A 24053-nucleotide genomic window follows, 5' to 3' on the forward strand; every position below is an offset into this window, starting at 1 on the left:
CTCTCACCTGTTGGTGATTACAGCGAACTCTCGATTATGTGGGTTAATCACTAGGAAAATGCTCATGGTTAATTGAAAACACGGATAATACAATTTTTGCTTTTTATTGCAGAACGAACCTTTTCATATCCTAATATTCTGTGTTCGGATATTTAACATGTTAAGAGTAAGAGAGTTAATGGCTTTATTACGAAGAACTCAGGATTAATTAACTGCAACATTTAACACATTCAAGTATCACTTTTTAACAGTAGCTTTGGAGTGTGTTGCTACTGCTACCAATGGGATTTTAATTATATTAATACTGTTGCATTTCGTAACATTCGTACTTATATTCATTATTGTACATAACCAGAGAGAACGTTAAGGATAAAACAAATTGTTATAACCAATTACAACAAATGTTCAACCACTCGATTTTGTCTGGTCGTCAGTTAAGTAATATACAGAGCGTTCGCCTACGGGTGGGGCCAGGAAAGTGGCCTGCCTGCGGTGTCGCTTGCGGGAATTGTCTATCCGTAAGCTTCTGCTTTCTATACTATACTCTGTAGGGTTTTAATTTTAAAAGTTTAGCAGCAGTAAAGACTAATGTTTTTGAAACACTAACTTCCTGTGAAACACGTCTTAGAGATTTATTAGGAGAGCGTGTAAATGATGCACTGATTTCATCAATTTTTTCTCCTGTCAATACTCTTCGTTTTCGCTTAGGAATTGTATCATTTATCGATCCTGTTGTCCTTTATTTGTTAACAAGACGTCTAACAGTTTCTCTACCCTGAATTGGAGCACCCGGATATTTCACTTCAAATTGTCTACGCACCTCTCTACATGACTCTGTTTTCACATATGCATCATACATAAAAACTCTCTGTTCAAGCGTGAATTTTGCGTTTTGCATTGTTAACAAATTTTACACAACGCTGAATATTTAAGCAACTGTGTAAAGAAACTGCACTGTACGTGTTAAATACTGCAGCATCTGGCTCACAACTGATAACTTGTCGACCTTGATTGTCGAGCGTGTCTCAACAACTGCGCGCACAAAGCGGCGTATCAGTACATGCCGCTTTCCTGGCCTCACCCGTAGGCGAACGCTCTGTACATATAAGCCTTGTAAATCTGTTACAATTTTTTTTACAATTGAAAGCATTGAAATGTGGATATAGAGAAGAATAGAGTGTATGAAAGGGACAGATGGAATAAGAAAATATGCTGTGTTAGAAGGAGTGGGTGAGGAAAAAATGCTGAAAGAGAGAAAAAAAATTGGCAGGTCACTTGCTAAGAAGAAACTGTCTACTGAAAGATGCATTGGAAGGAATGGTGAACAGGAGAAAAGCTCTATTCTTTGAAATGATTTTTTTCTGTAATTGTGAAGTCTCTATTTCATTTCTTCCCTCACCATCTCCAAAACGAGAATGATGACCTGAAAATATTTTGACAGTGAGTAAAGAGAAAGCAGAGCAAAGCTGCGAACTTAGTATTTCAGAAAGCATGTAATTTGGTGTATGTTTTTTTTCTTACACTTAAGATATATTTATTGAATAGAATTTGTACCTAATAAAATTACGTTTTTCTCGTTACAATTTCAGAATAACAAACTTGAAATACTGGGGTCGTAGTGAACAAATTATTTCGAAGACCTTGCAGCTGTTGAATGATCTCTCAGTTGGATATAGTTGTGTTCGCAAACTTGTGAAACTAGAGGAAGTGCAGTTCATGCTCAACAATCACACGGTAACGAGTTTCTTCCATTTCTAACTAGTTGAAAGCAAGTTTTACTTTTATATTTTACTTAGAATATCATATGGAAGTATTTTTCACATCTCTTTAACACTTTGTAATTATAAAATGTAGTTCTCATATTTCAACAGTGAGTATCTGTGTTTCAGTTATGTGCATGTCTCTTTGTTTGTTTCCTTTTGTCTATCTGGAATGTATTTATTTTTATTTATTTATTTAATCTGGCAGAGCTAAGGCCAGTAGGCCTTCTCTTTTGCCCAGCCAGACTCTAATTCTAATATAAGTCTTGTGTTCATAATGACTTAAAGAATAGGCCAATTGATCTAATCCTTGTAACACTTACTCTTCAGCTTTAATGTTTGGAATATGTAGAACTGATTAGTTTTTTATAAATGTATGAGGGGCAATTTATTTGTAGGCATATTGCATTGTTTATGCTAATGGGCCTGGAATCTATTAAAACTACAATTTTAATAAAAATTCTTCAAACTCTTTTTGGAAATATAAGAACATTATCTATACTTCGTTAAAATGCATAAAAATTAAAGTAATTCCAAGAGGCTTATACTGTAAAAAAAAAATGACTGAGAGATTTGATTGTGTAATGGGTTGTGTGCTGTGCCATATTACACTAATTTGGCAAGGATATTTGGATTAATTTCTGAAATCATTTTATGTTTTTTTTGAAAATTTTCCTCCTACATATTTTTGAATACACAAAAACATTAACTCATTGATTAAAGTTCACGTTAACACTTTGTTTGTTAAAAACATAAAATTACTTAGTCATACGTTAAAAAGTGTTAAAATTTAAAAAAAAAGGTATATACCTTCGACAGACGGCCCTTTTCGACGTTATGTCACATCTTCTTCAGTGTCTCCTGAACTACTGGCGATCTTGAATTCTGCGATGTGCATTTGTCGATGGTAGGGGTGGGGGTGTGTTGCTCTTATGGTGGGGGCTGGTTGTTATGATGTATCATGACGTCGAATAATGTGTGGGTATTGAACTGTAATTGTGTGTTAAGTATATGTTGTGGGTATGTTATTGTATGTTTATATATTTCATATTGTTCTAGGATGTTTAACTGTGAACTTTTTGGTGTGATGTGTAAAATTTCCATACCTGTTTCTATATTATTGTAGTCATGATTATTGTTGATAATGTGGTCTGCATATAAAAACTATAACCAAACCCTACATCACATCAAATTATGCAGACCACATTATCAACAATAATCATGACTACAATAATATAGAAACAGATATAGAAATTTTACATATCACACCAAAAAGTTCACAGTTAAACATCCTAGAACAATACGAAATATATAAACATACAACAACATACCCACAACACAATTACAGTTCAATACCCACACATTATTCGACGTCATGATACGTCGTAACCCACAAACAACCAGCCCCCACCACACACCCACCCCTACCATCGACAAATGCACATCGCAGAATTCAAGATCACCAGTAGTTTAAGAGACACATGAAGACGTAACATCACGTCGAAACGGGCCGTATGTCGAATGTATATACCTTTTTTAAAAATTCTAATGGCTGGTTTTTCCAAGTATTGTTAGAAAATTTAACGACTGTTAAACTCTAAACAGTTTGTTAATTAATAAAATTGTATGTTTTCAACACCAGTTTGGTTTAACAGATTGTTAGCGGTTTGTTAATTTTAAATGTAGGATTTCCGCCAGTTACCTCGTTTAACAGTTAGTTAAATATGACCGATGTCTCCACAGCTGTTCGAACAGAAGTTGCGAAATTAATATTTTGTGTCTCTCTGTAGGGAATGTTTAGCATATGACTGGTAATGTAACATTTAAAAAATACTTTGGGCTGTTTAAATACATCAGTGTTATTTCATTTCTTTCGTATTTCGTATCCATAATAGCAATGAGGAAATATAACCTTACTTTGTAATTATTATTCAGCACATCACCTACAACTTTCATTTGTCAACTGTTTGTTTATGGAGCGTGGCCTACTATAACAGGTTGTCATTTTATGCAATTTTCATGACTCACTCTATAATATGGAATTTAAAGATTAATTTTAGCCAATCAAAAATTGTCTTACATGTGTAGAATCATTACCAACTGCTGTTGAGTAGTTGAAATAGTGCTAACAGACGTTATAGTTAAGTGTTGGTTATCTTAAACAAAATTATGTTGAACAAATGGAAAATACATTAACAAAGCGTTAAAAATAAACAGACTGTTAATTTAACATTTGTTAAGCAAAATTAAACATTACTTGGACAAACTGGCCATAACACTTTTTAATGTATGACTAAGTAATTTTATGTTTTTAAACATTAATTGTTTCATGGTAAGAGAGGAATGTGCACCTGAGAGGTAGTGAGAACGGTGTTGACTTCTTTACAGAGAGATTTCCCACGCAAAATGTTGATTGCACTACTCTACACACAATAGTTTTGGAGACAGTGTAGGAAAAGAAAACATGTAACAGCAGTTAATTCGTGTGTCGTTAAATTATTACTGCTGTACTCCTAAGTAATTATCCAAATCTTGCTTAAGTCTCGTAATTTAAGGAGGGACTATAGAGAATATGAAATTTTCTCCATTTTTTTAAGGCAGACCTTCCATTTTTGGTACACATATGTATCATATCAGTGTAACAGAACTGCTGAAGTTTCATTTCCATTATGCCCTTATTTTTTTGAGTTATTCAATTTTTAAGAAAATATAAATGCAAATTTTTAAAATTCTACTCCTTGTACAAATTTCATTCAATTTGTCTAAAAAAAATTTATATGACACCACTTCTATATTAAGAAGAGAAATATGCATCTATTTTTAAAGGTAATATCGCATTAAAGAGAAAAAATATATTTTGTAACATAACCGTTACATTTCTTTAACTTATTTTGTTAATGTCACACACATATATTTTTTTTTCTGTTAAAATCTAGACACTCAGAAAGAAAATCAAAACATAACTTCGTTTAGCATGGCATAATGACTGTACAGAAAATAATTTAGCTTCATAGCTGTAAAATTATAGAATCTTTAGTAATTTTAATGAAGAGAAATGCATAAATTTATACATCAGAGAAAAACGACTTTGAAGAAGTTTGGCATCCAAAAAATGATTACAAACTGTTATAAAAACCTTATATGAAGTTTCCAGCCATATATGTGGGCCCTTCCTTATAGGCCTAATTTTACAATGTTATTCTGTATCCTGTTGCCTAAGATTTCTAGTTGGAGTGTTTTCATGGTCAGTACGATAATTTGAATTTAGACCTACTACTTCAGGGTTGCTGGAATTATTTAGGCCTACATCACTATTTACATAATTAATTTTTCACCTTTTATTAGCTATTTCTATGCTATGTTTTCTTACCACTTTCGCCCTAGACATGTTGACACAGAATTTACACTAGATATATGGTATATTATAAAAAGACTACCTGACATTAAATTAATCTATGTAGGCTACACAGGAACTTTATTTACATACTAAGAAAGCTAAATGCATGATAATTCACAACTGAAACATGAATTATACTGTTCGTTCGCACAAGAAATATGCATTTCACATTGAATCAAAACAACAACATAGGAGGTGATTTCTAAAACTCATATGTAACAGGTATAACATTTTGAAACACACAAAAAATCACATCGTGTACCTTTAATTATGACGTCATTATTAAGGGTTTTAATCGACTTTGGCTGTTGAAACTTTTCAAACACATAGAGTATATTATTGAGAACCATTTTCAGAATAAATTGAAAAATAGATTTTATCCATGACCATAACGAAAAACATGCCTTTACTAAAGACTTTTGCGTTTGTAAAGTAGGCTTTTATTCAACATTACTTTACTGGATAAAGATTTTACCTCACAGTTTGAACTTTATCTCACAGTTCATTAGTATTTTCCTAGTACCCGGGTACACACGTATACTTTTCCATTCAACTATTACTCAAGAAGTTAATATATTAGTTACTAGATGTCACCTCTACTTCTTTATTACCATTTCTTAAATATACATACACTCAATCTCCTTCTCTTTTCTCTATCTACTACGTCGTAATTTGTGCATTGCATCCATATCTAATATGTATTTTTTTTTTAATTTTGTAATGATTTACCTTTTGGGATGCGAGGAGACTTGAACCTGCGAAGTTGGGATTATAGGATTTTAAAACAACACGTGTTAGTCAACTGAGCTAAACAGACACAATGATAAATTACGTTTTAATATTCCTCTTAAGTTTACAGAAGTAAAATGTGAAATTATTTTAACCACATTAGTCCCGTGAAATAATCCCTGAAACTTCAAAAAGACGAAAATACACGTCTAAAATGAAAAAAATATATATATATTAAAATCATATAATTAATTATAATTTGATATTTATCCAACGCCTTAGATACCATTCTTCACTATTCATGGCCTCCTACATCATGACCTACCTAATACACATATATATTCTAAAATCCATGTCATGATATGTGATTATATGAGGACTTATTTTCAACAAATTTTCTTTTATAAAACAGAATTTTTCGTTATGGTCATGGATAAAATTACGTATGGTACTTGTGAGCGTGATCTTTATTGCGCTCGTGTAATTTAAGCATTCGGCAGACACCTCGTGCTTAAATCTTTCCACTCGCGCAATAAAGATGCACTTACCTCACAAGTACCATAAAAAACTATTTTTGTACAAAAATGGTTGATGCTTAATTTTATATTATTTTTCCATTACTTTAAGGGCATTTTAATGATCATTTTAAACTGATTTTTAGGCCATCAACATCTGCCTCTTACTGATCATTAGACTTCGTGGAATTGCCACGAGAATCGTAAGGTTTACTACGCACGCGGTATAGACTGTATGAGAAGGGGACGTTCAAAGGATGGAGTATGCCTCTAATGTAAACACTGAGCAGTATACTGCGGTTACAATAAAACCTGTATCCTGCATTCAAGAAATATAATGAATGATCATTGAAGTAGGAAATGTCTAAACATGTAAATACACAATTATTTTGTAGTGAGATATATTAACTCTTAAAATGTATTGTAATATAGGCCTACTCACATCATCCTTGAATATGTGCATTGCAGTGAACAGTTACGTACATTTTGAGCGACTGCAAAGTGAACCTCCTCCGATGGTCACTCAAACAGTTTTTATATTGGAAAAATGTACGTTCAACATCACACGATGTAATAGGTGCATATTTGAAGAACGGAAAGTCACTACTTTTTAGTACACCAACTTCAGACGTCTTGTCGTGACCTGATAGTACATCATTTATAATACGAAGTTGTGAATAGGCAGAATTTTCAGCAATAATGTTTCTCAACTTAGATTTAACTTTTTCTGAAATTAGTGAATTGTTATTTTGGATAACGGTTTGTGATACTTCATACACTATATTAAGATCTTATGAGAGTAGCTTAGACGATTCTAACAGGGTGATGATTTTGGACACGACTGGCTGCGGGGGTAAGGGTATTCCAGAGGCAATTGTTTGGAACAGCAACACTCTCATTGTAGTATGTTTGATTGAATTCTTGTCTGCACTGAACAAATGTTAAGCTTTGACTATTCCAACCACAGTAATGCAAAAACAAGTTCTTACATAGGTATACATTAGCTGTAGCTGCTCCATCTATTTCGACCGGTCACAACTCTTAACATGAACTGCTTATACTACGAGACCGGGCGGTCGCTCACCTCCTCTATACTACCGTACATCGGCAACCTGATTGCATGCTGCTTGTGGCAATTCAACGAAGTCTACTGATCATACTTCATTACTATGTGGCAGCAAAGTCTCAACACATAATGACAGCAATCACTTCTGATTGAGTATTTTCAAACACCTAACACAAGCATGGAACTTTATAATAGCCCAAGTGGTAGTGATTATTTCAATTGATGCATGTGTGTTGTTGCTTGACGCAGAGTGAACACTTCCCATTCCTGGGTAACAGTGTAGCTGTGAGTGAGATGAGGTGTCGCTCCATGTTCTACACTTCACTAGGTCGACTGCTAATGGTAGACCTAGGAGAAGACGAAGATAGATTTGATAGCTTCATGTTGCCCCTGACAGGTATAGTGTTACCATATAATCAGATTTTATATGTGTATATGCTATTGAAATAATTATTTTTATATCTGTTAAAAGTTATGGTAATGCAATTTAGTGTGTGTTTTGCAGCTGCATTTGAGTCCATTGGTACGATGCTGGCATCTGCTGAGACTCCTGTATTTGCTGCTGAAGAGGCAAAGAAAGCTCTTATAGGATTGGCACGAGATCTTAGGGGGCTTGCTTTTGCCTTCAATACAAAGACTTCATATATGATGCTCTTTGATTGGATGTATCCTTCACTTCAGTATCCATTTTATCAGAAGAGTTTCTTTTTATGCTATGAAACTACAGTAGAACTTGGTTATAACGACATCCAAGGGACCTTGAAAATTATGTTGTTATAAATAAGTGTCGTAGTAACCGAGATTCATATTATCAGTCTAGTGAGGTGGAAAATGAAAAATAATAAACATAATTAGGCTTATTTTAGATCGAGTATTGACTTTTAAGCATATCATGAACACAATAAAATACATGTACAATTATAAATACAGTATTCTGTATTAAAACAGTTTGTTCATTATCACCAAACTTATTTACTGAGGAGTGAAATAATCAGTCATTTTACTCTGTTGTCTCCTACTTGCCCAATATACACTTTCTAAATTAAATTCTATGTTCATTATTTCAGTTGCAATTTCACTGCTCCCTCCTCTAGCTTCATAGAAATGTTCACAATTCTAATGGCTTCTATAGTATCACTCACTTCTTTTAGTGGCCATACTGCGTTAAAATGCGTGCACTTAGTGAAAACTTCCTGTCGAAACTGACCGCATGCAGGTACCATTAATACCGTATGAATTCAGGCAGGTTACAATGGGATGGGGAATCTGCCTGCATTCCAGAGGTCTACAATAGAAGGGAACAGTAAAGGATTTGCCAGATTTCAGCAAAATACTTTGGTTCTTAGAAAATTGTATTCCAAACTGAGGTTGAAAATGACATTATATCCGAGGTAGACGCATATACGTTTGTCGTATTAAGCAAGGTAGAAAAGCATATGTCTTACGGGGAATTAGTTGGGACCACAGAATATTTGACGTTATAGGTGAAGTATTGCACAAAACGAGGTCGCTATAACCAAGTTCTACTGTATTAAGAAACTGTTATTAATTTCAGGGGGTTATTCTTTGAGATATTTCAAAAATAAAAGTTTAATACAATGTTTCTCTGCGGTAGCTGAATGGTCAGACCTTCAGACTGTCATGCAGGCGGCCCGGGTTCGATTCCCAGTCAGGTCTGGGATTTTTTCATTGAAAAATCCATAGTGACACGTGGCGGACAAGGTCGCAGTTGGAGTTTTTCCTGGGATTCTCCCCAAATTAGGCATTTACATCATTCCGTCACCATTTCTCCATTTCGTTTTCATTCTGTCGCATTCCTCTAATGCCGGCTGGCAACACATGGAGGGTACAGGTTTAGGGACGAGTGGGGTTGCCTGCTCGAAACCCAGGCACACAGAACCTTAGTGTGGTCAGCTGTTGTAGGTTTGAGAATGCGTCACCAGAGGGTCAGCACAATAGATCTTAATAGGTCCATTACATTTTTTACGTCCTTTTCGAGATAAAAATTGTTTCATATGAAACATTTCATAACGTGTTTTGGGAAAGGTTACATTCCCTGTAGATCAAAGAGGACGAAAAATTGGAGCTATTTTCAGAATAACCCCACTTTATGGTAAGTAAAATGTAGTCACCCAGTCAGTCGAAAATAGTACTCAGCCTCCAGTTCGACAAAGCTACACAGAGAGTTACATTTTTGAGAGATAATGACATTGTGCACGAATTAGTATTGATGACATACCGTAGTTAAAGAATGAATGAAGATTGTTACCAAGTTGTATTCTTTCAACATGCAACCAGGATTAATTTTAGTAACCAATGCAAGTCCTCTTGCAGGTAGTTGATATTGTGTAGTTTAATAACTGGAAAAATAAGAGAGGAGAAAAAAATCCAGAGTGAGCAAAAACGGACGAATGTGACATTCCTTAACTGTTATATAGCTATCCCAATTATACACCAATTTTGCTACATGCAGTTGATCTGTGGTACCACGACCCTCAGGTTACAACGCCAGTCTTGAAACTGTTTGCAGAACTAGTACAGAATCGATCACAAAGGCTACAGTTTGATGTATCCTCTCCGAATGGAATATTATTATTTCGAGAAGCCAGTAAAGTCATATGCAGCTATGGTAAGTTAATATTTATCTGTGTTAAAAAAAATCATCTTGATTATTTTTTCTGTTGTAAAAAAATGCAATTTTTTATTGAAGCCAGGAAATTACTATTGGTCTTACAGAGGTAAGATGTGGACTCCATACTATTTCAAGTTACAGATAGCAGAAGTTAAAGAAGGTGGTCCTTACTGATCACTTTTACTATGTTTCTAAAATACGTAGATATGGGGTCAATCTATCTAACATTACACTGTGTGAGAAATATTGAAGGAAAAGAGAGGTAATGGCTTTACTGCCAAGGACTCAGCATTAGTTAACAACATTACACTGAAACACCATTCATAGTTTTCTGCCCAAGGCCAAGTATTTCACTGCAAGCTCAACATTCTTCAATCTTTCCTCTTTTCTGCTTCCTTTTAGTCTACACATATGATCCATATATATTAATGTTGTCTATCATCTGATATCTTCTTCTGCTGCAAATTTTTCTCCCAGTCACCATTCTTTGCAGTGCATCCTTCAGGAGGCAGTTTTCTTATTAGCCAGTGACCCAGCCAGTTTCTTTTTCTCTTCCTGATCAGTTTCATCATTATTCATTCTTCATCCACTCTTTCCAGCACAGCTTTATGTGTTATTCTGTCTATCCATTTCACACACTCCATTCTTCTCCATATCCACATTTCAAATGCTTCCAGTCGTTTCTTGTCACTTTGTCATAAAGTCCATGTTTCTGCCCCATACAATGCCACACTCCACATTAAGCACTTCACTAGTCTCTTAGTTCTTTTCCAGAGGTCCGCAGAAGATGCTCCTTTTCTATTAAAAGCTTCCTTGGCCATTGCTATCCTCTTTTGACTTCCTGGCAGCAGCCCATGTTCCAAATTACAGTACATGCAAGTATTTTAAGCTGTTCACTTGTTCTACTATCTCATATTTAGAATTCTTACGTTTACCTTTTTTATTTTTCTTCTGATGACCATTGTCTTCGTCTTGTTTCCATTTATCTTCATCTCATATTGCTGACAGCTGTCATTTAGCTCTAGTAGCATCTTCTATCACTCCCCCCCCCCCCCCCAAATGTTCTGAAAACGAAAACCCATTAGACATTTAATTGTATTTAGAGTAAAATTATTTGTAATAATCTGAAACTTTGAGCAAATTAGATGAAGTTTTGAAGGAAGAAGATTCCTGAAGTATAGAATTCAGATTATTATTTATTACTAGCCGTACCCGTGCGCTCCGCTGCACCCGTTAGAAATAAATATAAAGTAATTACATAATTAAAATAGGACATTTGATCCAGGGAACATTCATGTTTGATAGAAGGATAAATCGTTTAATATGTTACTTAATTTAAATTGTATTTAAAATATTAAAATGCGATCATTTTGATCCAGAGACCACTCATTTGGTGCAATGACAATTCCTTTAACATGTTTCTTAATTGTTATTATCAATTATTTTTGGAAAAGCGAAAATTAACAGAAAAATTATGGCTACAGATTTATTATTATGTTTATATTATATTATATTATGAAAAAGTGTGTTGATAACGGATGTACTCGAATTAGAAAGTTTTTAATTTGTTGTGGGAGCTCTTGAATCTCAGGAGGAACAACTTTTACAACAGCGCAACATAATCTGCTTGGCTCATTACCCAATTTTTTTGCATTGCATTTATTGCATATGTATTTTAACACGATTCAATTGAGCATAGTTAAAATTTGAATTATAAAATAATGGATTGCTAAGCTAACGTACTATTACTGCATAATAAATCAATACACTCTCGTTGTTCGTTAATTCTCTGAGATAAAAATGAATATGTTCATAAACATTATTATAAGAAATACAGGAAATGAATATACAGAATGACCTATCAAGTTTTCTGTGCATAAGAAGCTATTTTAATATTACCTGTCCTCAATTCACTCACAAGTTACTGTAATAACATTATAGCATTATGTCCATCCAGAGAAACTACACTTTCCAATGATGAAATAATAATTAATTATACAAATCGGTTAATTTAGCTTCCGATATTACTTCATAAAACACAGAAACATTGTCTGTAGGCTATGTTTCATAGCTTTCGATTGTTGTGTCCAAGGCCCCTTATAGACGAAGTCATTTGTTTTTTATTTCAATACACCGCCTTAGATGGCAGTTATTTTAATTTTAAACTCATTTATCTTATTAAATATCAGTCCTATCAAAATTTTTCAGAGAATAAAACTTATCAGAAATCATTTTTAAAGAAACTTTTGTTATGTAACATATTTCACAAAAATCAATAATAAGCCAGATATTTCGATTTATTTAATTCAGGCCCCCTTATAACCCCCCCCCCCTTTAAATAACGTCTTTTGAATGCCATATAGCCTATAATCTAAGTTACAACGAACTTAATTTATATTCCAATTTTCATCGAAATCGGTTCAGCCATTATCACGTGAAAAGGTAACAAACATACAGACAGACAGACAGACAGACAGACAGACAGACATACAAACAAAAATTTCAAAAAAGCGATTTTCGGTTTAAGGGTGGTTAATTATATATGTTAGGACCAATTATTTTTGGAAAATCGAAAATTACCAGAAAAATTTCGGCTACAGATTTATTATTAGTATAGATTGTATAAAATTTCAGTTTTTTGAGTGTGACTCATGTTACACCAGAATAAACCCTTTTTTACATTTACTAAGACTGTTCTGTAATAATACTGTTAGGATATCCCCCCCCCCCTCAAGTACAAAGTTTTATAGTCTTTATTACGTCTGTCTCATATTGCACTTTTCTCGGCCTCAGCTTGTTATCACCAATCCCATCAATGCTAAATAACCGAGTAGTTGATACTGCGTCATTAAATAAACAATTTTAAAAAATTATTCATTTATTCATTCATTCATTTCTTTTTAATCTGAAGGTACAAAAAGTAGTCTTAATTTTTTCCATTGTTTTCAAAATTGTCATATATTCATATTCTTGCCTTGATGGCATTAAAATTCACGGTTGATGAAACACTGCCACTCTCCTGATTTATGAAGAGACCGAGGAGAGAGAATCATGGCTTGTTAGTAGCTATAGCATGACCAACTTCTAATTATTATTAATGGTACTATCACAGTTTAGTATATACAGTTGCGAAGCTCAATACTTACTAAATATGCAAACATAGACAGTTGAAATATGCATCCATAGATAGTTGCTAGCCACCAAAATCGCTACTATCGCCTCATCACAGACTGTTTCTCTAGCAGACGATAAAATGTATTGTACCGGTACTTTTGATATCGTGTTCTTTTGAAAAATTAACACCTTCCTTCCACTATTGAAATACGAAATACATAAGGTTTATATATTATATTTTATAAACTCACCTTCCTGGATCTTTCGGAAGGGTAACTCTGACCTCTTTTTCTTAGAATTTATAGTGCAACAAACGTCTCCTTGTCCCATATTATTACTCAAATTATTGTATTTTAGCCATTTACAGTTATTACAATCGATAACGAACATTTCACAGTTTACACAACTTTTCACAACAATGCAAAATACGACACAGTCAATGCCTTTTCGATCTAGACCAGATAATTCAATACTCAATTGTAGTATTAAAATACAGACAAATTGAATGTGCGGAGTATCATACATGACATTATGCTTAATTATAATGTATAATTGCGAATTTAGGAATATAAGATATTGTAAACATAACCTATAATATTTCCATATGAATGGCAGGGCATTGGAGACCACTATAATTAGACAGAAAGGGGCAACTGGGACAGTAAACATAACCTATAATTTCAACATATTTAAATATTCGTGCGTTGCAACTGAAAATTATTGAATCGTGCATAAATGAATGTACAATAATTTCGCAATATTTAATCGAAATAAAGGCAGGTAGGTCTATACACATATGAAGAACGTAATTTTCACACCAAAAATAATATTACACCTTAACTCGCAAGGAATTATGTCTGAAGTGTCTCCTAATCATTGTTTTAAATGTTATTAATGCAATTACACTACATTTTAGAGAAATATATGTTACTCTTTATGCATTCCAATTAATTTATATGGTTGAAATGCCGCCCTTCGTGATCGGGTTAAGCGAGTCACATGGTCTGCCTTCGGCCTGTATTAGATCACGATGCCAGTGACACAGTCTATTGTTCCTAGTACACACAGCGCTCCAAGCGGCTAGCAACTATCGCGAGAAATGCAAAAAATCACCCCAAGCTTTGCGACTGTATATACTAGACTGTGGTACTATGTTTCCAGTAGATACAATGGACTCCTTCTTAAGTTATCTTTGTACAGAATTCTTTTATGATACACTGATGTGTTCTTGAAATCTTCCTGGTGCAGTTCTTAAAGATGTTTTGTTAAGTTTCGTCCTCAATTTTTTTAATTTCTGTGAGAGAGCAGTTGTATCTCATAATCATAATATTTGGGAACAAAATAATTCTAGTACTACATGACCAAGGTGGGAACCGTTTTGTTTGGTGGTGCTGTGATTCGCTTCACAACACAGGCCGTGTTGTAAAGTCTGCATCAGATGCAAAATGAAGCACATGCTGAACTGTGCTCTTGCTTATTATTAACACGCTTTATATGTTATATGTTCGTATATATAGTTAACTTTATTGTTTAGTTTTATTTTATAATATGCTTAAACACATAGGAATCTATTCAGAAAACACACCACAATATCGGTGTTCATAAAGGAGGGAACATGAATCGAAAGTAGCGTGAACTAGTGTAGGTACTGTAATCTATACAATATTGCATTTGATATACATTTCTTACATTAGCACTTTAAAGTAGCCAGACTCCGGACATCATATATGAGGAAAGCACCTGGTATAAAACCATCACTACCTCCAGCAAGTCGTTAACTTGCACTGCTATTTGTATAAACTCCTGACAAGTTTACGTCTTGCCAACACTTTTGGACAGTGTAATGGGTATGGAAGCATGTTTCGTCCAGATAAATAACGGGCTACTACATGCGAACGTTCTATTAGATACTTCCTTTTATCTCTACATTTTTTTATTGCAAACCCTATGGATAGTATGAGCTTTCGTAAAGTTTCCTTGCACCCTTTAAAACCTATCTCTCTCTTACAAAATTTATGCAACTTTCCTAATGTTGGAAGCTCTTTGTAGAGACTATAATATTTATAAACTTTTCTTCTTATGATACATTTGTCCATTTGCAGGAGATCGTCTAACTTTGCTTGGTGTCAATATTTCTACACTCTTGTCCTCACATTCTTCACCTTCCTTTCTAATCCTACTGTTTCCTTATTTAACTTCACAATAGCTGCAGAACGCTCTGTTGCCTTCGACAGAGGTAGGCATAAACCCGTTGTCTTTTCTTGATCACAAAACTTCATGGCATTATAAATAATGCTCCGCGCTTGGCTACGAAACACGCGTCTTCCTACATGCGGCATTGCGACCAGATTGAAATGCTAGGCATTGGATGTGACGACACTCCAGCAGTAAACATACGCAGCGAGCACGGAGTTGCTCATTTTGCCACGACCGGTCCCACCTTGGTCGCGTTGTAAATATTATACTTGTTAAATGCATGCTTTTTAATATCCAAATTTATATTTTAATATATCTTGAGAGTTCCCTGTGAAAGTTTTGTTCAAGAAATTATATATGTATACAAAAATGTGCTTTTTCTCAACAGGTACCCATATTCTGAGTGTAGAAGTACCCAAAGATCAGATATACCCTATGAAATTGAAGGGTATCTCCATCTGTTTCTCGATGCTGAAGGCCGCTTTGTGTGGCAGCTATGTCAACTTTGGAGTGTTCCGTCTTTATGGAGATGAAGCTCTTGATAATGCTCTCAACACATTTGTCAAGCTGCTGCTGTCTATACCGCAATCAGATTTGCTGGTATGATTACACGAGTGTTTTCAATTTAGAAATTAATTTATGTGTGTGCATGTGTGGGAGTATAGGCTACTTCTAGTGTGACCGGGTGCTGGCCTCACGTTCACATGCTGAAGCAGAGGTGGACGATCATCCAACCAGAACGGAGGTTTTGTGTGGTTAGCACGATGATCCCCCCAGCTGTTATACAGCTCGACCAAGTTAAGTCTGCGAGCCGAGAGGGGAAGTTGGAGGCAGTTCTGTAGTGAAAGGAGGCGGTAACGAGAGGAGACCAGTACAGTCTCATATGACAGCAAAGCTTTCCTACTGTGCTTCAGTTCATAGAGCGGTAACAATTTAAGACGCTTTGAAATATACTGTACTTCTACTTCTGCTTGACAATGAAGTTTGACGTTCTGATTGGCAAGCGTGGAGAAAGTTGCATGAGGGGGGAGGCTGGGAGACAGCGTAACTGTTGCCTTTATCTGAAGACAAGGACAAAAAATGCGTGCGCTCCGTAGTGTATTTTAAAGGATGTGCACACGTTGAAATCTGAACGTCAAGTGACCTATGTGGCAACTGTGTTTTGCCTCTACATTCCATCCCGATATCCCCACTCGCAGACTTGACTTGGGCAAGCTATAGCTGGTTTTCACAACCGAATTTCGCTACCTAACATCACGATACTAGGAGGACACCAACCCATACACCAGCCGAAAGTTCATGAGAAAATTTCTTTCCCCATGAGGACTCAAACCAGCGTGCATTCCATATCGCGAGTCCTAGGCAGGATGCCTTAGACCACAACGTCACGGTGCAGGACTTGTGTTGTCAGTATTTACAATAAATAATGAAGAGTTTAAAAGTCTTTGTTTTGAATATTTCCACTTTAAGTAAGATTGCGTGAAAGAAAGTTTAGTACGTAAAAAATATTTTTTAGTGCTTAAAAGTAAGTCATTTTGAAACCAAAATGTCAATCAAAATGTGATTATTATACTACGACTGACTAAAATATATTTTTTCTTAGCTCTTGAGGAATAATCTGGAAAAGTAAATAGCAAATTATGTTTCAGTAAGTTTGAAAATTATATGTAACAAATTTAAGGCATCAATTTTTTAATTTGAGTAGTAGTGATTTTTCAGAATACAATTTAAATATGTATACAAAAATTTAGTAATTAATATAATTTTGGACAAAATGAGATGAAACTTTGTACAAAGGCTATATAGATAAATTAGATCTAGCTCATATGGTTAAAAAAATTTCAAATTTTACGTCTTAAAATAGACAAGATGCAATGCACTGCTTGCCACACAGCAACTCGCAACTCAGTAAGAATGTCGGTTTGGCTATCTCTGTCTGTATGCCACCAGCTTAGCCCAGACAGTAACATATTTGCTTACAATCTAGAGCTGTGCCTGGGTCTAGGCTTAATATCCGCTTGAGCTGGTTAGCTTGTGTTTTTCCGAGATTTTCCCCAACTGTAAGGTGAAAGTCAGGTAACCACATGGCGAATTCTCAGTCTCATCTAGTCAAATTCCATTTTGCTATCACAAATTCCATCCATGCTAAATAACCTAGTACAGTAGAACCCCGATTTTCCGTCACCCTATTAACCGATCGGCGGATTATCTGACTGCTTTTCTCGTCCCATTTTTCTATAAGCCCTTACCATTACACGATATGTCGTAGGAATTCTTCTGCACACTTCCAGCAACAGATGCAGTTACTTGTGGGAGGGGGTGTTTTTCCCAACTTATAAAATAGTCACTAGATCTATCTGCTTTCAAAGAAATGACCTCAGTATCTTTCACACAATTGCAAACCCGTGCATCATTTGGTCTTTGTCCTACTGTTCGAGTTGCAGTACTGTTTAACTTCTATGCAAAATGTCTTTAAAGAGTTTCGAAAAAATGTGTTCATCTTAGTATCGAAAAAAAAAGTACATGTAGAATCTATAGCTCATATCGAATTACAATACAAGATTGGCATTACAATTTACAACTGTGCGCTATTTATTATAAAACAAAGATAAAGTGTATAAAGTACGAGAATGTAAATCTACAACACGATACCTCTACTCTTATCTTTCCTCTGACAACTATCACAAAGATTTCCTTGTCACTTAAAACCCGTCATTGACAACCAAATTTAAACTAGTGAACTTCTGATCCACTAACTAGCTTGTTAAACATAAGAGCACGTAGAAAATTTCGGAACTATAGACCTAAGTCTAAAGGCTCATTCACAATGAAAATTAAACATAATGTAAACATTAACATAAGCACATAAACATATGCCACAAACTTAAGTAGCCAAGGCCCATTCACAATGAAAATTAAACATAACGTAAACATTAACATAAGCACATAAACATATGCCACAAACTTAAGTAGCCAAGGCCCATTCACAATGAAAATTAAACATAACGTAAACATAACACGTGTGTGAAAACAAACATACCGAATCAACAAAACTACAGAATCTATTACATAAAAATGGAGAATTGCACAATGACTGACGATGTAGCTACTCAATTTATATTTCTAATAACTACAATGGCATCAGTATATGGCTTTCAATACTTGAAATCAAAGAAACGGAGATGTAAAATAATCAACTTTTCGTCATATGATTCCATGTTGCGCGCCTAGCTATCATCACGGCCAATAGATCAAAATATTGCCTGTAGGAAAGCCCATGAGATGTTAAACAAAAAGTGAAAACACGCTTTCCGCTTGTGTACTGTTTCCAAATCGCATAAACATAAGCATGAAAGTTTGGAGTTTGCAAACTTTCATGTTAACGTCTTATGATTAAGATTAAGTTTATGCTTATGTAATTCATTGTGAATGCTTTCATTAAATAACATGGACACAAGGTTTTATGCTTACGTTATATTTTTGTTTAATTTTCATTGTGAATGGGCCTTTAGACTGTGCACTTAATTTATGAAAATATATGATAGTATGGATTATCCGATCTTTTCGATTAACCGTTCAGTCCACCCCCTTCATTACCATGGATAATAGAGGCTCTACTGTAGTTGATATAGTGTCGTTAAATAACCAACTCTGCATTATAATCAACTTGAGACATACTGATTATAGCATCACCATATAGCACATATTTAAATCTGTACATCAGAGTAGTGCTGGGAGTATTCGAATAAAAAAATACGAATTATTCGGTTCTTGTAAGTTCTCGAGATATATCTCAAATTATGAACAAGTATTCGAATAATTTACTCAGATTGTAGATGCTGCGTGAAGTGAAAAATGAGAAAACCGATTGCTCATCAATCGTATACATTCAGCCACAAAAATGAGGTAGTTGCGTGCAATAAAGACTTGCTCCAAATCTTCTTTGCCTGTCTCACCTCTCTTCTCTTCTCTTTCTTTCTCTCGTGTAATTATGGAATGCAGAAATAAACTTCTTTATCGGAAGTTGCAGATAGCTATATACCAGCATATGTAGTTACACATTACTAGACTTCGTAGAATTGCCACGAGAATCATAAGATTTACTATGCACTCGGTATAGACTGTATGAGAAGGGGACGTGCAACGGATGGAGTATGCCTCTGATGTAAACACTGAGCAGTATACTGCGGTTACAATAAAACTTGTATCCTGCATTCAATAAATACACTGAATGATCATTGAAGTAGGAAATGTCTAAACATGTAAATACACAATTATTTTGTAGTGAGATATATTAACTCTTAAAATTTAATGTAAGATACTCACATCATCCTTGAATATGTGCATTGCAGTGAAGAGTTACGTACATTTTGAGCGACTGCAAAGTGAACCTCCTCCGATGGTCACTCAAACAGTTTTTATATTGGGAAAATGTACGTCCAACATCACACGATGTAATAGGTGCATATTTGAAGAACGGAAAGCCACTACTTTTTAGTACACCAACTTCAGACGTCTTGTCGCGACCTGATAGTACATCATTTATAATACGAAGTTGTGGCAATAATGTTTCTCAACTTACATTTCACTTTTTCTGAAATTAGTGAATTGTTATTTTGGATAACGGTTTGTGATACTTTATACACTATATTAAAGGCTTCTGAGAGTTGTAGTTTAGACGATTCTAACAGAATGATGCTTTTGGACACAATTTGAAAATTAGAATCAATGAACAGAATATCTTCCAATAGCTGTTCAGAAGGCAATGATTTTACAGCTGCAACAGCGGAACTGTCTGTGCTATCCAATGCATAAATTACTTCCATTATTTTGCCGTAATATTCTGCATAATAATTAACAGCATCCAACCACGTTTTCCAACGGGTCAAGATTGGCTGCGGGGGTAAGGGTATTCCAGGGGCAATTCTTTGGAACAGCAACACTCTCATTGTAGAATGTTTGGTTGAATTCTTGTCTGCACTGAACAAATGTTAAGCTTTGACTATTCCAGCCACAGTAATGCAAAAACAAGTGCTTACATAGTATACATTAGCTGTAGCTGCTCTATCTATTTGGACCGGTCACAACTCTTAACATGAACTGCTTATACTACGAGACCGGGAGGTCGCTCACCTCTTCTATACTACCGTACATCGGCAACCTATTGCATGCTGCGTGTGGCAATTCAACGAAGTCTACACATTACTATCGTTATCACTGTCATGCTGGATGTTTGATAAGAGAACCGAGAAGCGAGAACCTACTGGTTGAGTAATCAAATCATTATTCAAATGATAAAAGTATTCGAGAATTTTTATTTGAATAAATTTTCAATTCTTAATATTATTCGAGAACAGATTATTCAATTCTGCCCATCACTACATCACAGGTATTGCATGATGAGTCCATTTTATCACTTTAGGATACACCATAAAAAATTCAATTTTTTTCTTTCATACTTGGTAAAGTTACAAACTTATTCTTTTTATTTCTGGTATAGTGGAACCATAGTGTACAATTGGCATTCATTAACTCCTCTCTGTAGATTGAAAACTCAAAAAAGTTTCATATCCATGGTTCAAGACTTAAAACAGAAAATCAATATCCCGAATTTAAAAGAAAACTTACAAATTAAACCAAACCCTTTAACTCTATTAAAATAGAATATATTTAACAGAAGAAATGCTGAAATCAGAAGTAAACACTGAAATAATGAATCAATTGTCTTTAGAGACAATTAATATTAGGTACCCTCCACAAAACTGGCTTCATTTATACACCGACGGATCCTTGATCTCCAGAAAACAAGGTGCCGGTGCAGGTGTTACATGCTGTCTCTTCTCACTTTATAGATCTCTTGGGTATGGAACAACAAGTTTTGATGGAGAAATCATTGCAATAAGTGAAAGTCTCAGGAATCTTCTATGCCACATCAATAAATTTAAGAATGCAGTTATATTATCAGACTCCAAAGCAGCTATTCTATCAATAGTCTCTAAACACACACCTTCATCTCAAACAGCAGAAATAACTAAAATGTTGTCTCAATTAATATCACTCAATAAAAGAATTGTATTCCAATGGATACCATCCCATTGTGGAATCCTGGGAAACGAGAACGCAGATGCTTTAGCAAAGAAGGGCAGCACTGCTACTTACAGACCTGTTACTAAATCTACGTATTACTCTGTGAAAAGATTTATTAAATCTGCATACTTAGACTTCAACAAACAAATTTTGATAACACAATCTCAAGGGAAAAAATGGAACTCTCTACATCATAATACACAGTTAATTCCCGATTTACCACGAAAATCGTCTGTAGCTGCATTTAGGTTGGCAACAGGCCATGATTGTTTGGCCAAACACCTGCATAGAATTGGAATATATCAGTCCCCTAACTGCCCATTGTGCAACTCAAACCAAGAAATGGATTCGGAACACCTCAAAATCTGTGCTTTAGTGGCTGGTCATGATAATATCTTTGAAAAATATTGGAGTGCAAGAGGTCAAATGACTTTATTGTCAAACGCCTGGCATTAGAAAACAACAACTTTTAAAATTATAACACACACAGAACTAAACAGAATTATATGGAGCTCATTGTAGTTCTCCCTAATATATTTTCATCTTCTTTTGAAATAAATTCATTAAATCCGAAATCAGCCATCCCAGAACTTAACAAAGTATACTTTCAGATAAATCTCATCCAAAGGATTTCAGCAGTGCTATAATCTTAAAATTGATAAATTTGGACTTCTCATACTTCACTGTACAGAAATATCTTCTCTATTGATACTGCGGAAATTTTCAAATCTTAATCCACAAAGGTTGGATTTAAAGTTAACCTCTTTTTTTAAGAGAGGATCAAAAGCGACATATATGCTGCCACACTGACAGATTATCCCTAGTTAACTATTTCGTCTGCCATTTGCCTAAACACTGTAGAGATGTTTATTTCTTCTTCAGATTCCTCCCCAACAAACTTCACACCATTTTTTTTTACACAAACTTTCGTAATGACAGTTTAATAGATAATACATAAATATTGTATGTAGTGAGAAAGTATGTGTAGTTTACATTTGTGTGTGTTGTACGAGGGGTAGACATAAAGTTTTAATTATCACCTCGAAAAAAATGAAGCTGTGACCATGAAACTTGGTGATGGTGTTAGTCCTTTTCTACATATTCTCCCTTCAACATGACACATTTTTCCCAACGATGGATGCCTTGACGGAGGCCTTGGTTGTAGTCTGCATTTTGGCTGTTCAGGAAATGTTCCACCTCAAAAATCACCTCGTCGTCATTCTGGAAATGCCTGCCACGCAATGGCTTCTTCATCCGAGGAAAGAGGAAGAATTCACTGGCTGCCATATCAGGAGAATATGGGAGATGATTCACGTGGATTCACCACCGCCGAAAAAGGCGAAGACCCAACCATCATCGGGCAAGGTGATGCTGAGTGTTTTTTGGGACATCCAAGGTGTGGTGCTGACAGATTATGCTCAGAAGGGGCAAACCATCACAGGAGCATACTACCGAAATCTCCTGACGAGGTTACTGGAGGCTATCAAGACGAAGCGTCGTGGGAAGCTGTCCAAGGGGTCCTTTTGCTTCATGACAACGTCCCAGCTCATTCTGCACAGGACACAGTCACACATGCTGCTTCTTTAGCCTATCAAATTTTGCCTCACCCCCCGTATTCTCCTGATATGGCAGCCAGTGACTTCTTCCTCTTTCCTCGGATGAAGAAACCATTGCGTGGCAGGCATTTCCAGAATGACGACGAGGTGGTTTTTGAGATGAAACAGCCAAAATGCAGATTTCTACAACCAAGGCCTCCGTCAAGTCATCCATTGTTGGGAAAAATGTGTCGCATTGAAGGGTGAATATGTAGAAAAGGACTAACATCATCACCAAGTTTCATGGTCGCAGCTTCATTTTTTCGAGGTGATAATAAATTTCTAAATTATAGACATCAGCTCAAAGAATTTTGAGTGACCACAAGGGTCCTGAATACAATAAACATGTACAATATAATGTGATGTGATACATTAAAGAAAAAAGAAAGTTAATTGTTGAAGGCAAATATAAGTTGATTAATTGAAATAGAGATGATGATGTAATATTTGAAGAGAATCCTTGATAATATTTATAAGAATAGACATTACATAATCAAAAGGAATGTGAAGTTCCTTAAGATAATTCCACGTGAATTTTGTGATTGAACCTCTACTGCCAAACAGCAAACCAATGACGGACCATTGTTTAAGAGGGACGTACTTTTGAGAAAGATACGGCAGACAAGGTTCATATATGGACTTCTTCTCAATATCAACTTCGGTGGCCTGATTTAGGTTTCTTTCGAAACGGATAGTAGGGTCAAGAACAAGAGCCCGTTTTAAGCGTCCGTTGATGGCAATAATGTCTGCCCGTCTAAAAGAACTGTCTGATGATACACAATGTACTTCCTCATGAATCTCCCAATTTAAAGTTTTTAACGATATCGCCAAAGCATGTCGTACACGATGATGTCTAGCATTGATCAGCAGCTCGCCTTTGGGGCATTGTCCAAGCACGTGTCCAAGTGTTTCAAGCTCGCTACAGTCTGGATGACGGCAGCGGGTTGTGCTTAGAGTTCTGC

The 24053-nt window shown here is 35.2% G+C and overlaps 1 protein-coding gene across 5 annotated transcripts in view; it reads left to right on the forward strand.

The window, feature by feature from the left end:
• The window catches only part of Ranbp16 (Ran-binding protein 16), an 89095-nt gene that overhangs the window by 46841 nt on the left and 18201 nt on the right, over positions 1–24053 (forward strand). For 3 of the 5 annotated variants that reach the window (XM_069822846.1, XM_069822848.1, XM_069822850.1), the window contains exons 13-17: positions 1590–1734; positions 7717–7864; positions 7973–8147; positions 9906–10096; positions 15798–16009. In XM_069822846.1, coding sequence (XP_069678947.1) covers positions 1590–1734; positions 7717–7864; positions 7973–8147; positions 9906–10096; positions 15798–16009 — 871 coding nt within the window. The remainder of the gene's footprint in view (positions 1–1589; positions 1735–7716; positions 7865–7972; positions 8148–9905; positions 10097–15797; positions 16010–24053) is intronic. The other 2 variants (XM_069822847.1, XM_069822849.1) reach the window with 1 other exon arrangement.

Source organism: Periplaneta americana, chromosome 4, assembly GCF_040183065.1.
Source record: "Periplaneta americana isolate PAMFEO1 chromosome 4, P.americana_PAMFEO1_priV1, whole genome shotgun sequence".
NCBI classification, from domain to species: domain Eukaryota; kingdom Metazoa; phylum Arthropoda; class Insecta; order Blattodea; family Blattidae; genus Periplaneta; species Periplaneta americana.